Here is a 16,115-nt window from a genome sequence, read left to right on the forward strand (position 1 = left end):
GTGTCGTGTTCAGTTAGTTAGTTAGTTATGTGTTCAATTGATCAGAAAGCTATATAGTGCCATGTATTTCAAAGAATCTACACTCCTGGAAATTGAAATAAGAACACCGTGAATTCATTGTCCCAGGAAGGGGAAACTTTATTGACACATTCCTGGGGTCAGATACATCACATGATCACACTGACAGAACCACAGGCACATAGACACAGGCAACAGAGCATGCACAATGTCGGCACTAGTACAGTGTATATCCACCTTTCGCAGCAATGCAGGCTGCTATTCTCCCATGGAGACGATCGTAGAAATGCTGGATGTAGTCCTGTGGAACGGCTTGCCATGCCATTTCCACCTGGCGCCTCAGTTGGACCAGCGTTCGTGCTGGACGTGCAGACCGCGTGAGACGACGCTTCATCCAGTCCCAAACATGCTCAATGGGGGACAGATCCGGAGATCTTGCTGGCCAGGGTGGTTGACTTACACCTTCTAGAGCACGTTGGGTGGCACGGGATACATGCGGACGTGCATTGTCCTGTTGGAACAGCAAGTTCCCTTGCCGGTATAGGAATGGTAGAACGATGGGTTCGATGACGGTTTGGATGTACCGTGCACTATTCAGTGTCCCCTCGACGATCACCAGTGGTGTACGGCCAGTGTAGGAGATCGCTCCCCACACCATGATGCCGGGTGTTGGCCCTGTGTGCCTCGGTCGTATGCAGTCCTGATTGTGGCGCTCACCTGCACGGCGCCAAACACGCATACGACCATCATTGGCACCAAGGCAGAAGCGACTCTCATCGCTGAAGACGACACGTCTCCATTCGTCCCTCCATTCACGCCTGTCGCGACACCACTGGAGGCGGGCTGCACGATGTTGGGGCGTGAGCGGAAGACGGCCTAACGGTGTGCGGGACCGTAGCCCAGCTTCATGGAGACGGTTGCGAATGGTCCTCGCCGATACCCCAGGAGCAACAGTGTCCCTAATTTGCTGGGAAGTGGCGGTGCGGTCCCCTACGGCACTGCGTAGGATCCTACGGTCTTGGCGTGCATCCGTGCGTCGCTGCGGTCCGGTCCCAGGTCGACGGGCACGTGCACCTTCCGCCGACCACTGGCGACAACATCGATGTTCTGTGGAGACCTCACGCCCCACGTGTTGAGCAATTCGGAGGTACGTCCACCCGGCCTCCCGCATGCCCACTATACGCCCTCGCTCAAAGTCCGTCAACTGCACATACGGTTCACGTCCATGCTGTCGCGGCATGCTACCAGTGTTAAAGACTGCGATGGAGCTCCGTATGCCACGGCAAAATGGCTGACACTGACGGCGGCGGCGCACAAATGCTGCGCAGCTAGCGCCATTCGACGGCCAACACCGCGGTTCCTGGTGTGTCCGCTGTGCCGTGCGTGTGATCATTGCTTGTACAGCCCTCTCGGAGCAAGTATGGTGGGTCTGACACACCGGTGTCAATGTGTTCTTTTTTCCATTTCCAGGAGTGTATGTTCTTCTTTTTCCTTTGGTATAGAAGGTAGTAGTTTGCGAATGGGTTAGAAAAACTGCAGAGTGGATGTATGTCAGGTGTTGGAAATACAATTCCTGCATTGGGGTATTAACAGCATTTCATTCCATTGACTAATGTATCGGAAAACCACACTACCGTAACATTATAGCATGTTTAAGTGCATAACTGTGTAGCCTCAAAAGTGTGTGTTTACGTTCTACAATAATTTCTCTCTTCTCAGTATCTTCTTGGTATGGAATCGAAACACTACAACAAATCTATACAATTGATAACACAAGGGATTTACGCAAAAACTTTCAAACTCCTACCTTCTGGAGCTCCATTACGCATAAATCATATGCTTCTTCTTCTTCTTGTTAATTTCTGTTATACAATCACAATACTCTCAAATGTATCATACTCTATGTACTGTACACCAATAATGACTGCTAAACTCCTCAGCACGCGAGCATGTAGCCAGATCGTGTGTAATTGGACAGGTGACGTGAGTAAGATTGGTACAGAACAGTCTTCGCAGAACGGCAGTTACAGTATTGGAATACCGGCCTGTATCAGAAGCGTCGCTGAGTACAAGCTTGGAACACATGTTACACTCTTTGCGAAAGCAAAATATCGAAGTGTATTGATTACATAGAACTCAGTTCGTTCTGTTCTTTCATGAGATATCGAATATAGCGGATGTAGTACCCTCCTGCTACTGGTCAGTTCCAAATTACATCGGAGACAATATTACAGGCAGGGTTGGTTAAAGACAAAGGAAGAGTTACGAGATGCATAGAGAGAGGAGTTGTAGAATTTTGCTCAGGGTCCTTAGCCGGTAGGTTCAGTGAAGGAGTAGCTCGTTTCGAAATAAAGGTAGGAGGTCTTTGAATCTCCGACTTCATCATACAAATGTGAGAATACTTTGTGACTCCCATCGTCATAAGGGGAGACGGCAAATCATAATAAAATCGTACCGAATTTATAAAGTGTTTCTGCTAAGGACCGTAGTTTTTGCATCTACTTGCTGCTGATTTCTATTTCCTACACAACCAGTGCGCAATATGTCCACATACATATGACACTCACAAAGTAACGGAGGGGCTGCTTTAGCAATGATAAAGAAATTGATGAGAACCGTGCAGCAGTGTCATTGGCTGATAGCATCACAAGATCTACGCGATGAGACGTTTTATTGACGTGACAACTTGTCGAGAGTGGTGGTTTGGATCTCGAATAAATGAATAACACGCTTTGAAATTAGGGAAAACATAATAAAATTACGAAAACAGATGGAAAATACGTAAAATGGATGAAAATACGACAAAAAAATCTGGAGGAATGAGGGTATTTAAATGATCGCATGGGTGTATGAAAATTATTCCGTTCTTCCACCGGTGCGATTGATAACAGATGGACCATACTATTCGTGCTCTATGACTTTATGTTCTGCAGCATACTCCCTTGTTCCACATGCGGTTATGCATTGTAAGCCATAAAAATGAAAGACCCAGTGTCGAAGATTTGGCAGTCATAACGATCATCACCCAGGGTATCGAAACAGTGATCGTACATGGTACCTAAATTTGGTATCCTCCGTGGACATGACGAGGACACCTGCAATGGACGAGGCAATTCTTCGTGCAGTTGACGAGAACCCTAATGTCAGCGTCAGAGAAGTTGCTGCTGTAGAAGGTAACGTTGACCACGTCACTGTATGGAGAGTGCTACGGGAGAACCAGTTGTTTCCGTACCATGTACAGCGTGTGCAGGCACTATCAGCAGCTGATTGCCCTCCACGGGTATACTTCTGCGAATGGTTCATCCAACAATGTGTCAATCCTCATTTCAGTGCAAATGTTCTCTTTACGGATGAGGCTTCGTTCCAACGTGATCAAATTGTAAATTTTCACAATCAACATGTGTGGGATGACGAGAATCCGCACGCAATTGTGCAATCACGTCATCAACACAGATTTTCTGTGAACATTTGAGCAGGCATTGTTGGTGATGTCTTGATTGGGCCCCATGTTCTTCCACCTACGCTCAATGGAGCACGTTATCATGATTTCATACGGGATACTCTACCTGTGCTGCTAGAACATGTGCCTTTACAAGTACGACACAACATGTGGTTCATGCACGATGGAGCTCCTGCACATTTCAGTCGAAGTGTTCGTACGCTTCTCAATAACAGATTCGGTGACCGATGGATTGGTAGAGGCGGACCAAATCCATGGCCTCCACGCTCTCCTGAGCTCAACCCTCTTGACTTTCATTTACGGGGGCATTTGAAAGCTCTTGTCTACGCAACCCCGGTACCAAATGTAGAGACTCTCCGTGCTCATATTGTGGACGGCTGTGGTACAATACGCCATTCTCCAGGGCTGCATCAGCGCATCAGGAATTCCATGCGACGGAGGGTGGATGCATGTATTCTCGCTAACGGAGGACATTTTGAACATTTCCTGTAACAAAGTGTTTGAAGTGACGCTGGTACGTTCTGTTGCTGTGTGTTTCCATTCCATGATTAATGTGATTTGAAGAGAAGTAATAAAATGAGCTCTAACATGGAAAGTAAGCGTTTCTGGACACATGTCCACATAACATATTTTCTTTCTTTGTATGTGAGGAACGTTTCCTGAAAGTTTGGCCGTTCCTTTTTGTAACACCCTGTATATTGGATCGTATGTTTGACCTTGTGCAAGACTGTTCACGTGTTTTAAACTCTAACAAACAGCATTTACAATGTGCTTCTCTGTACTCTCTACCAATCACAACCATGTGGTGTCAGCTAACAAATACTTTACAGATCAGCTGCTGCATGGCTTTTAACAAGATTCTGCTGTGTGCCTATTGAGGTAATATGGATAAATACAAGTTGACTGCTGTCATTGATGCTTTCCTGGAAAAGAGAACCATCTGCCTCTAAATTGACATGGATCTGCGTTAAAGTATGACACAAAGTAAACTAAATAATCGGTTGAGAGGGCTTGCAACAAGGTTAGATTTAAAGGTAGAAGGAGAGGGAGGTGTTGCGGCAGATCATTTGTTGCGTATTTAACCATTTTTCCCGTTGTTTTCTCGGGAGTGTGTAAGTTGGGTGGTATAACCTGCGTTCGACCTGTATACAACTGAGTGTTCTGTGTGTGACTTAGAGCGATAGACAGACAATAAAATTCCAGGGTGAATGTATGTTAGGTGTTGGAAATATATTTCTTGCATTTGAGTATTAACAGTGTTTCATTCCACATGACTAATATGTCGGGGACACACTGCTTTAACTTTATAACATATTTAAGTGCAGAATTCTGCAGCCTTAGGAGTGTGTGTTTATGTTCTGCAGTCGTTTCTCTCATTCAAGTACCCTCTTGGTATGGAATCGAAATACTACAACAACATATCAGAATTGGTTGCACTAGTGATTTACGTAAGATGTTTCAAACTCCTTCTGTCTGAAGCTGCATCATGGAAAAATTATACATTTCTTCTTCACCGTCTGATACATCACTACAACACTCTCAAATGTATCAGGCTCTTATCTGTTAAACAACAGAAAGGAGTGTTAGCCTCCTCAGCATGCACGCATCTAGAAGGGTCGTGTGTAACTGGATGGGCGACTTGAGTAAGACTGGTACATAACAGTCTTTGTAGGATGGTAGTTATGGTATTGGAATGAGAATACCGCTCTATTTCACAGGGGTCAGTCGGTTGAGCAAGTTTGTAACATATGTTATGCTCTTTCTGAAACGAAAATGTCGAAATGTATTGATTACATGGAACTCAGCTTATTCTGTTCCTTAACAAGGTGTCGAATGTAGTGGGCATACGTTCGCTCCTACTTCTAGGCAGTTCCAAATTAAATACGCGACAATGTTGTAGGGAGTGTTGATTAAAGACGGAGGAACAGTTAAAAGATGCATAAGGATCTCATCTAGAGTTTTGCTCAGGATCCACGAATGTGAGAATACTTTGTAACTCCCGTCCACATGGGGAGAGATGGCCAATCGTAATAAAATCTTACTGCATTTATAAAGTGTTTCGGCCAAGGAACGTAGCTTTTGCACTTCCTGTCTGCTGATGGCTATTTCATACACTAAGAAACAGTATTTGTATTATATGGTGTAGGCAGTGTAGCAGGGTTCGCAATATGTCCAAGTGTATATAGCCCTCGCAAAGTAATGTAGGAGGATGTGTTAGCAATGGTACAGAAATTGACAATCGTATTACAGTTTTGTAGGCTGATAGCGTCACGAGATCAACTCGATGAGACAATTTGTTGACATGACAAGTCATTGAGAATGATGGTTTGAAAATCGAGTAATTGCGTGAAATATGTTAAAATTACAGGAAACCTGGTAAAATTATGAAAATTGGTGGAAAATACGTAAAAGTTACGTAAATACAGCAAAAATTTGGGCGAATGAGGGAACTTAGATGCTCGCCTAGGTGTATTAAAATCATTTAATTCCTCCTCTGGTGCGATTGACAACTAACGGTCCATATTATCCTTCCTCTATATCTTTATGACCTACAGATTACTCCTTTGTTCCACATGCAGGTATGCATTGTGAACCATAAAAATGAAAGACGTAGTGTTGAAAGATTTGGCAGTCATAATGACCATCACCTAGAACACCGAAACAGTGATCACATAGCCAGGTGTGGTATGCACCACCAATATGAGGAAACAATGCCCTTCATCTCGTCAAAAAGGAACATGGTAGCATCTGCTACCTCATCAGTGTGGAACATGAGCTTAAATGCAGAGGTCACACCTTCAGAGAGCTGTTTGGCGATGCTCCACAATGCTGCAAACTCTTCCAGTTTCCACACATTGCGATGCCGTCCATATTTTTGTCAACAGGAAACACCATCTCTATCTTTTATTTCAACCATACTGTGGATTGTGGGAGCAGATTAACTTACACCATGGGAGGTCCAGCTTTCTGTGAGAGCTGATGGACCGAAACGTGTTAAGCCAGTTTAGCACTTGACAAATAACTAAAAGTCATAGTGGTAAAACAAAATGAATAGCGGTGTACAAAGCTGCAGTCATACACCGCTTGGGTATGTTACAGCAAAAAAGCGCTGTATCAAACTGCTCATGAAAGTAAACTTTCTTGTGATTGATAGTCTGCGGATATGTGCCTCCTACAGTATGCATGATGAAGTTTTACACATGTCTGTCCAAGAGACTTCAATCACTGGCCACCTGCTCCAATAGACTAATGCGGGTATATTTAATAGTGTCACCACATATGCTCTTTCTCAGTGTGCAGACGTATTTGTTTCCAATATATCAGAAGAGGGGGACACAGTAATATCATAACGAGTTCTCTGCCTGCTGACGTTAGTGGAATTTTTATAGTTCATAGTTTTACTCCATTGGCTGTTATAAAAATAACGATGTGTGAGAGAGAGAGACAAAGAGAGAGAGAGAGAGAGAGAGAGAGAGAGAGACTAGGCTGTCAGCGAAATCTCTGACACCATTACACTCACGTATTTCTACTGTAATAATCATAGGAATACAATAAACGAGGTCAGGACATGTTGTGGGTGATATTTATAGGCTGTCGTTCGATAACAATGAATTTTATGCATGCGCTGATGACCTCGATGTTGAGCGCCCATAACCCCTCCCCCCCCCCCCAAATTTTATGCATCGTGCTTCTGAATTTCTTTGTGCAGTTCGTGTACACTTTGGATGGTTGTGAAGTTTCTCCTGTGAGCTAGTGTGCTATTTTTCTCGTTGTGATAGTCCTCTACATAGTCAGTGATGGGAGGAGGACTAGAAGGCCTTGTAACTAATGGAACAGTGATGTTGGTATGTGATGGGGGGTTTGAGAGAATTAGCAGTGGTCTGTGACTTGGCTGGGGACATCTCTTACTCGTGGAAACCGTGTGGATTCAAATGCTATACATCGAAGACTGGAAGATTCGTGAGAATACAGCAGGTAAACGATACTCTGATGAAAGGGGAGTGGAGGGGTGAGCACTATACCGCCTCTTCTAAGTGTTATGGGCAAACATATTACAACCTCTCACACACATCTCGCAAAGTAACTACAGTGAGTAAATTAGGGGCTAATTCGAAAATTTTTACCGAGAGACAATCAACAGCAGAAGTATCATCTTTTGTTTTCTCGATAAATAAGACACAACATACTTCCATGAGTTTTGTGTGCATATAAATGGATGGCTTGACCTCTTAATAGGAAGACTAAAATTATATGTGCTTAGTGCACAAGCCATTGTATGGTGTGTGGCGGAGGGCACCCTGTACCACTACTAGTCATTCCCTTTCCTGTTCCACTCGCAAATGGAGTGAGGGAGAAAGACTGCCTATGTGCCTCCTTATGAGGACTAATTTCTTGTATCTTATCTTGTGGTCCTTATGCAGAATGTATGTTGGCAGTGGTAGAAGCCGTCTGTGGTCAGCTTCAGATGTCGATTCTCAATAGTGTTCCTCGGAAAGGAAGCCCCGGGACCCCCACCTGTGCTACTTGGCGAGTGTAATCCGATAGCTGGAAAAAAATACTCCCTATGTAATGTGACTCTCATGATTAACTTAATTAGTTAGCCTTCCAATTTGATATCAATGATGTGCCTCCAGGTGGGTAGAAGCAAGAGCTAGAGTACCACAGATATGATTCAGGAATTGGAGCGGTAATCAGGCTTTTCTTCGTTGGAATGAGATCTCTTAACGAGATTTCAATCTCCTAACTACACAGGGAGAGAATACCATCGTAATAAAATCAGCTATATTACCGAATTTATAGTGATACTAGTATAAATCTGATGTTTACAACTTCTCTGTGCTGTTAGCTTAAGAGACTTCATGTGTAACGAAGCATTTGGTTACTTTAAGAGAGTTCGAAAGCAAGGAAGCATCCTGTGACAGAGGTTGATCTTAGCACTATGTCATGAGTCAAAAATGAGTTTTATTTAGTCGTATGATGCAGGATGTAACAGATATTAAGTTGACTAAAACAAATATTTTTACCTGATGAGAGAATACTTAAAAGAAATGTAGCCTTTGCCATAATGTTACAGGATTTTCATAATAAATAACTATACTTTGGCGATGTGAAAACGCAAGTGTGCCCCAATTTTTTCTACCTTCGAAAATATCTCGTATAAACAGGAGAAATCTACACTTTCGGTGTGAAATTCGAGGTATATGGTCAACAAAATCCCTGAATGAGATTTTCACTCTGCAGCGGAGTGTGCGCTGATATGAAACTTCCTGGCAGATTAAAACTGTGTGGCCGACCGAGACTCGAACTCGGGACCTTTGCCTTTCGCGGGCAAGTGCTCTACCATCTGAGCTACCGAAGCACGACTCACGCCCGGTACTCACAGCTTTAGTTCCGCCAGTATCTCGTCTTCTACCTTCCAAACTTTACAGAAGCTCTCCTGCGAACCTGTAAAGTTTGGAAGGTAGGAGACGAGATACTGGCAGAAGTAACGCTGTGAGTACCGGGCGTGAGTCGTGCTTCGGTAGCTCAGATGGTAGAGCACTTGCCCGCGAAAGGTAAAGGTCCCGAGTTCGAGTCTCGGTCGGGCACACAGTTTTAATCTGCCAGGAAGTTTCAACAATATCCCTGTCTCGTATTGGATAAACTGGGGAGAGGCTATGTCAGCATGGAATTCCAATTCAACGCAACGCATACCTGCTTATCTTGCAGTGGATCGCGACTGGTGTCACAAGAAGGTATAAGGGTTCGGTTGACCAGAATCCACAAATTAGTTACAGAGAATGCGCTGATCTTTCGGCTCTTTCCGATGTTCCTGGGCAGAAATCCCGGCAGCAGCAGTCTCTGGATGACTGACGAGCGAAGTATGTGATCAGTATGTTGGGTGAGTGGCGACGGAAGGGGACATGTGCGTTGCGGGGGAAGATTCAGAACGACAAATGTTTGCACTGAACGATTATTCCCCTACGTAAATTGATCGGTTGACCGCTTGGTGACCATCTCTCTCACCTCTGAGAATTTGATATGACCAGCGTGTGGCTGCTGTGGAATATTCGTGCAGCTGCCAGCGTGGGCAGTGCACAGCAGTGGCCTATGGAAGTTTCTGCAACCTGCGACCTCTAAACATGGAAACTCCTATGGAATGGACCGTGGTGTAAACGATGTGTTTACAAAGTGCCCCTGTCCATGTGTTGATGGCTGCAGTGTGTCACGTTGAGTGCTTCTTAATACACCCCACTGGACTGAGTCTTTCAGCAGAAAGTTGCAGTGGTATTTGTTTAAATAAACGTGAAGTTGTTGTTGTTACTGTCCTGTCACGCAGAAGGCCCTTTCCCCTCCTTCTTCTTCCTGGTGTAGCAGAGAGAATCAACTTGGGAATTCTACACTGTTTTAAAACATACACTTAGCACACCTGCAAGTGGTCGGGAATTACACAACCATGACAACATAAATTCACACCGAAATTTGAAGTTACAACTATAATTTTATACAGTACTGCTTCGAATTGTGATATCAAGCTTGAAAACTTTGTTCATATTTTGTGCATTTGTTCCACAAAAGAATTCCATATCTAAGAACTGAGTGTACATATGAACAACATGTAATTAAAAGACACTGGCTGTTACACTCAGATGACATGCCTCTAAAGACATAACATGCTGATGACATTCTATTTGCAAGTATCTTTATATGCTCACACCAGTCCATCTGAGAACTTTATGTTTCTTACACAGTGTACCCAAATATCACCTACATTTAATTTAAGAGTGACATTTTCTCTTCTCAAGCTGTAATTCATGGCGTTTATTTTCTTTACATTCAATGTTACTATACTGCATATCGACCTGTCATAAGCTTGCTTGAGTGTTTCATTTATTTTCTCTGCAAGGACTTCTATTATTTCCCCAGTGACTGTAGTACTGCTGTTATCAGGAAAAAGAATGTTTTCCCTATGACTAACACTATTGTGAAAGTCACTGATGTACATCAGAAACGTTATTGGCCCTAATATGCTACCCTATGTTAATGTATTTTGGTTCTGATAAGTGTTTTGCAAAACGTTTAGTCTTATTTGCGGTATATGCTATTTCTGGTCTTTGTAACATGTCTGCTAGGTATGGTCGGAGCCATTCATTAGCTACATCTCTTATTCCTAATGGTTCTAGCATATTTGTAGTCGTTTGCCAATGGAGATATCATACTGACACTTTTTCAACTCCAGGCTACATCTCCTGTGGATACAGATTATTCGCCTTTAATTGTTTGCTTTCCATTGCCTTCTGCATCTTCATGCTGTTGAGTGTTGCTGATCTTCCACCTTTTAGGGCGAGTTCCCCACACCAAGGACAAGATGTTGCCTGAAACACTGTCCTCTCTTCCACCATCTTCGAGAAGGGTACTGGCAGACCGAGGGTGACCCCTTATACCACGAGCCTTCGGTCACCATTGGTGATATGCTTTTTTATTCAGTATATAAGCAGTGGGTGTGTTCAAACCTGGACCAAAGACATTTTGATTACTAATGAAAAACGTTGCCCCTAGACTGAGAGTTCCCCTAGACAAGATATCATAAAATAAAAATTTCGCTGATACCTTGCTGTCAGATTCTCATCAACTGCAGTGTGCTGTTGCAGGACTGTCGCTGCAGCTGTCACTATCCCGCGAGCAGCAACTGCGTGCCACACTCAGCCCTGAGGTGGGAGCACGCCTGATCATTCACAGCCCACAGCTGGCGCCAATGCCCGATGAGGCTGGCCTCAACGTGCCGCCTGGCGTAGCCACTAGTGTCGCATTGCAGCAGGTGGGCCTACATACACTGCAAGCAACAGTTGCACGCCACACACAGCCTGCCTGCTCGTCCACAGACCACAAATGGCACGCATGAACCCTGTGAGGAGGACTACTAATATGACAATGGATATAGCCACTAATGTCACACAACAACAGTAGGCCCACTGATACTGGGAGCAATAGATGCATGTTGCAATCAGCCAAAAGGTTGGAAACAGACTGCTCATCCACAACTGGCAACCAGTGTCCATACCAAATATGCCACCACAATGACCCTGTAGTGTATAGGCTTACATATACTGAGAGCCATAGGTAACAACACCAGGTACACAGCAATTGTTGAGCAAATAGTTAAACACTTAAAAACAGAATAGTCTCATGAACACAAACTAGACCTTGAAAGTTTTGTCTTGGAAATTTTCTGTTAGAAATAACACAAACTACGGCGTCTAGATTATAAAATTGCTTTATTTGTCCCATACAAGATGAACCCGAACAATTACTGAGCTCAGTGCCAGTCACCTACGAAGTAGGAAAGCTAGTGGATCATCATACATAATTTCTGTATAAGAAATTTCGTTTTGTTTAAGAAATTCTACATAATGTATTTTATTTTTTGTCACAATTCCAGGCATCAGATCTTTGGTGCCTGTAATATTATACAAAAAAGATATAATATTATTTGTAATTAATACATTTTTCTCTTCAAATAAAGGACCCAAATACCTCTAAACCAACTTTCTGAATTTAATTAATAATCTTTCTTTTGAATAAATTTCAATATATTCATCATATGTTTTTCTGAATTATCGACAACTGCATTAGCCTCAGCTGAGGCAGACTTTAGTCTGAGACTGGAAGTACTGCTTCAGCTGCCGCTGGAATTGGCCCCATTTACTAAAAACAGTTTTTATTAGACTTTTATTTTTTTCATTTAAAAATAAGTGACCATAATATTTTATTGCTGTATATTCAAGATTATAATTATTTCCAGAGAGTGGGATGCTACTTGCTGAAATTCCATAATGAATAAAGTTTAAAGTATCATTTGTAATTAAGACATGTTTTTCTTCAATGAATGAATTAATTTTTGAATTGTCATTTTTTTACAAATCTAATAAAAATTATTTCTAATAAATGGCGAGCCCAAACAGTCTGAAAGTCAATTAATTGGAAGTTAGAGCTTCAGAATTAGGACTTCGATTTCACAAACCTAATAAATTTTTTTCTACGTAACTTGAGCTGGTTCAATTGTCAAATCCAAATTTTGTAAATATTGCAACTCTGAGAAGTCAAGTGATAATTTTACTTCACATAAATATACAAAATATGGATATAGAACAACATGTAGACAATGTATATATGAATATTATGTAAAAAATTATAATGATAATCGAATTCGTTGTGTATGAGGAAAAAATTTCTAAATATTATTATAAAAATCATTTACAACGAATTCTGAGTGAAGAACATCCAAAAATATTATTGTCAATGGAAAATGAAGAGAAACAAGAAACTGATACAGGAGTAAATAAATGTAAAGCTTGTCAAGAGATAAAAAGTTTAGGTTGTTTTTACAAAAATCCTTCTCACAAACACAACTACAGTAGTAAACATAAAAAAGGTGTTTTAGAATGTGTGAAAAATAAGAAAGGACAATCATCTCATACTTAATTTTGTTCAACTTTGTGATTATTATAAAAGGAATAATTTAATAGGAAATAGTAAATTAAATAAAGCCAATCTAATTAGATTTACTAAAATACATTACACCACAAATTTAAATCCATGAGTAGGAAGTATTTGGAAATAATTACCTTACCATAAAATTAAAATGATGATGATGGTTTTGAAACTAAAGAAGGTAAAGCATTGAGAAAAAATGTTTCCACTTTCTAAAGACATCTTTGAAGAAATAAAATCTAGAACAAATAAAGATAAATATTGAAAAAATATTTCCATCTGCTGCTGATGTGTTTGCAAAACAAAAAACTAGAACTAATAAAGAAACATTGTTTCCTTTCTGATACTAAATTATATGTGAAACCATGTAAGAGAAAAACAGTTAGATATTATGTAGGCAATAGTGCATTTCAAAATACATTACAAACTATAAATTGTGTTAATAATACAAAGTTAATTGAACCTAATCATTTCTTAACTACATAAAAACGAAACTTACAAAAATTGTAAAAAATAATCTAAGAATATATCATAGATTGAAAATAACCTTAAGACTTTTTTCTGAGTACCAAAGGCAGACAACCATAAATATTACGCTATTTCAGCTCCAGACAGAAAACTAAGGAATCACAAATGAAAGAGGTATAATTAAAAAATTTAAGATTGATAAACAAAATATTCTATCAAGAATGGGTGATTTTCAAGCACATGGATCAAGACGTTCATTAGATAGAATCATTGGCTTACAACTATTAATTAACAGATATGTTCCATTGAGAGGATCATCTTACATTGAATTACCAGATATAACAAAAATAAAAAAGCGTATATTAATGTGCAAAACAATGATCAAAAATGTTTTCTGTAGCCTATAAAATCTGCGTTATACAGGGTGAGTCACTAACTATTGCCTCCATGAGTAATATGACATTGGTTTTTTGCTGATTGATGGGGTGTCTTCAGAGATATGAAGGTCACCTTTGTTTTTTCAAAATCGATGCTATAGTTTGGTACTTATTTTCTGATAGCGGCTATCGTGACGAATCCAATGATGTGTAACAGTAAGTAAGCTCTTTGAAGGTCAAAGAAGGTCAAAAAGGTGGCATGAACGACCACTTGAAGAAGGTGTTTGAAGTGATGATCATTGGTATCAATGCAGTGCTGCAATCTTCTTATCATGGATTGAACGGTATTCCTTATCACTTCTGCACTTATCGAAGCACATGCTCTGATAGTTCTCTCTTGTATATCCTGCAAATAGCAAACATTTGCAGAATACAGTGTATCCATGTGACATGTCATTAACATGTAAACACCATTCGACGGTCAGCAGTACAACACTAATAGGAATGATAAGACAAGTATTGTCAAATCAAGCGAATGTGAATGATATATTCCTTCCAACAACAAGTCGATATGCTTCTCATTTACATACAATGCCAACGAAATTCAGTGAGAGCTAGTAACTTATATGCTGAAAGATATCCTCAACGTACTTACCCTACACATTGTAAATTTAAATAGTGTATGATAAATTGAGAACAACTTGATCATTAACGCATCAGAAACATATCCAGAATAGGAATGTTACCAATGAGTAAATGGAAATTGGTACTCCTTCCACGGTGGTTCGAGATCCTTGTGTTAGTTCGCATCAAATCACAACGGAATCTGGCATGAGCCAGAGTAGTGTTATTCATGTTCCACATGGTCATAAATATCGTTCTTACCATATCAGTGTCTACCAAGAATTAACTTGTACAGATTGTATGCATTGCATTGAATTCTGCCAATAGGCCCAACTTCAGATTCAGACAGATGACACATTTATTAATGTGATGTTATTTACTGATGAGGCTGCATTCACAAAACATGGAAATGTTAATTTGCATAGCATGCATTATTGGGAAAACCATGTAGGCTGTGACAAGTTGCACACCAAATACCGTGGTCAGTAAATGTACAGTGTGGGATTCTGGAGGACACAATTATAGGCCCCCATTTCATCCAAGGAAATCTTAATGGCAGGAAGTACACGACATTCCTGCAAGAAACATTAGGTCTGTTATTGGAAGAAATACCTTTAGGAACAAGGAACAGAATGTGGTATCAACATGATAGGTGTCCGCCACATTCTTCACTGTTGGCAAGTGATGAGTTGCAGAGTCAGTTGTCAAATCATTGGATTGGACGCGGAGGAGATGTGTCGTGGCAGGATCGTTCGCCAGACTTGACGCCTCTTGATTTTTTTCTTGTGGGGATTCATATAAGATATTCTTTATAAAGACATTTCAACTACACCTGAAGATATGCAAGAGAGAATTGTCAGAGCATGTGCTTCACTAAGTGCCAATGTGATAAGGTTGGTTGGTTTGTTTGGGGAAAGAGACCAGACAGCGAGGTCATCGGTCTCATCGGATTAGGGAAGGACGGGGAAGGAAGTCGGCCGTGCCCTTTGAAAGGAACCATCCCGGCATTTGCCTGGAGCGATTTAGGGAAATCATGGAAAACCTAAATTGGGATGCCCGGACGCGGGATTCAACCGTCGTCCTCCCGAATGTGAGTCCAGTGTCTAACCACTGCGCCACCTCGCTCGGTAATGTGATAAGGAATACCACTCAATCCATGATAAAAAGATTGCAGCATTGCATTGATACCAATGGTCATCACTTCAAACTACTTTTGTAAATGGATGTTCAGACCTCCTTCATGATCTCCATTGACCTTCAAAGACCTTACTATTACACATAATTGGATTTGCTATCAGAAAATAAGCACCAAACTATAGCACCTCAATTAAAAAAAAAAACAAAGTTGACCTTCATATCTCTGAAGCGACCCAGCCTAGTAACAAAAAACCAACGTCATATTATGGCCCCCATTTCCCCATGCAAATTTGACCCACACCTTTTCCGCTCCTATCATACTTTTCGAGTTATTCTTGGTGGCAACAATTAGTAACTTACCCTGTGTACTGCAGATAAAAATGGTGGGAAGTGTTGGTGAATATAAAAATGTCGTTAATGATCTTGATCAGAAACTTAAAAATTTTCGATTTCCTGCAGTGGTTGATCAAAATACAAAAACTGAAAATAATCAGTGTTTATTTGTTTCATGAAAACTGTCAATTGTATCCATTGAAAATAACAAAAAATAAGAAAGGGAA

The 16,115-nt window shown here is 41.1% G+C and overlaps 1 protein-coding gene across 1 annotated transcript in view; it reads left to right on the forward strand.

Annotated features, from left to right (window-relative positions):
* Positions 1-16,115, forward strand: part of LOC126188440 (uncharacterized) — a 347,741-nt gene that overhangs the window by 102,043 nt on the left and 229,583 nt on the right. The window contains exon 4 of the mRNA XM_049930045.1: positions 11,110-11,276. Within this exon, the coding sequence (XP_049786002.1) occupies positions 11,110-11,276 (167 nt within the window). The remainder of the gene's footprint in view (positions 1-11,109; positions 11,277-16,115) is intronic.

This window comes from Schistocerca cancellata, chromosome 5, assembly GCF_023864275.1.
Source record: "Schistocerca cancellata isolate TAMUIC-IGC-003103 chromosome 5, iqSchCanc2.1, whole genome shotgun sequence".
NCBI classification, from domain to species: Eukaryota; Metazoa; Arthropoda; class Insecta; order Orthoptera; family Acrididae; genus Schistocerca; species Schistocerca cancellata.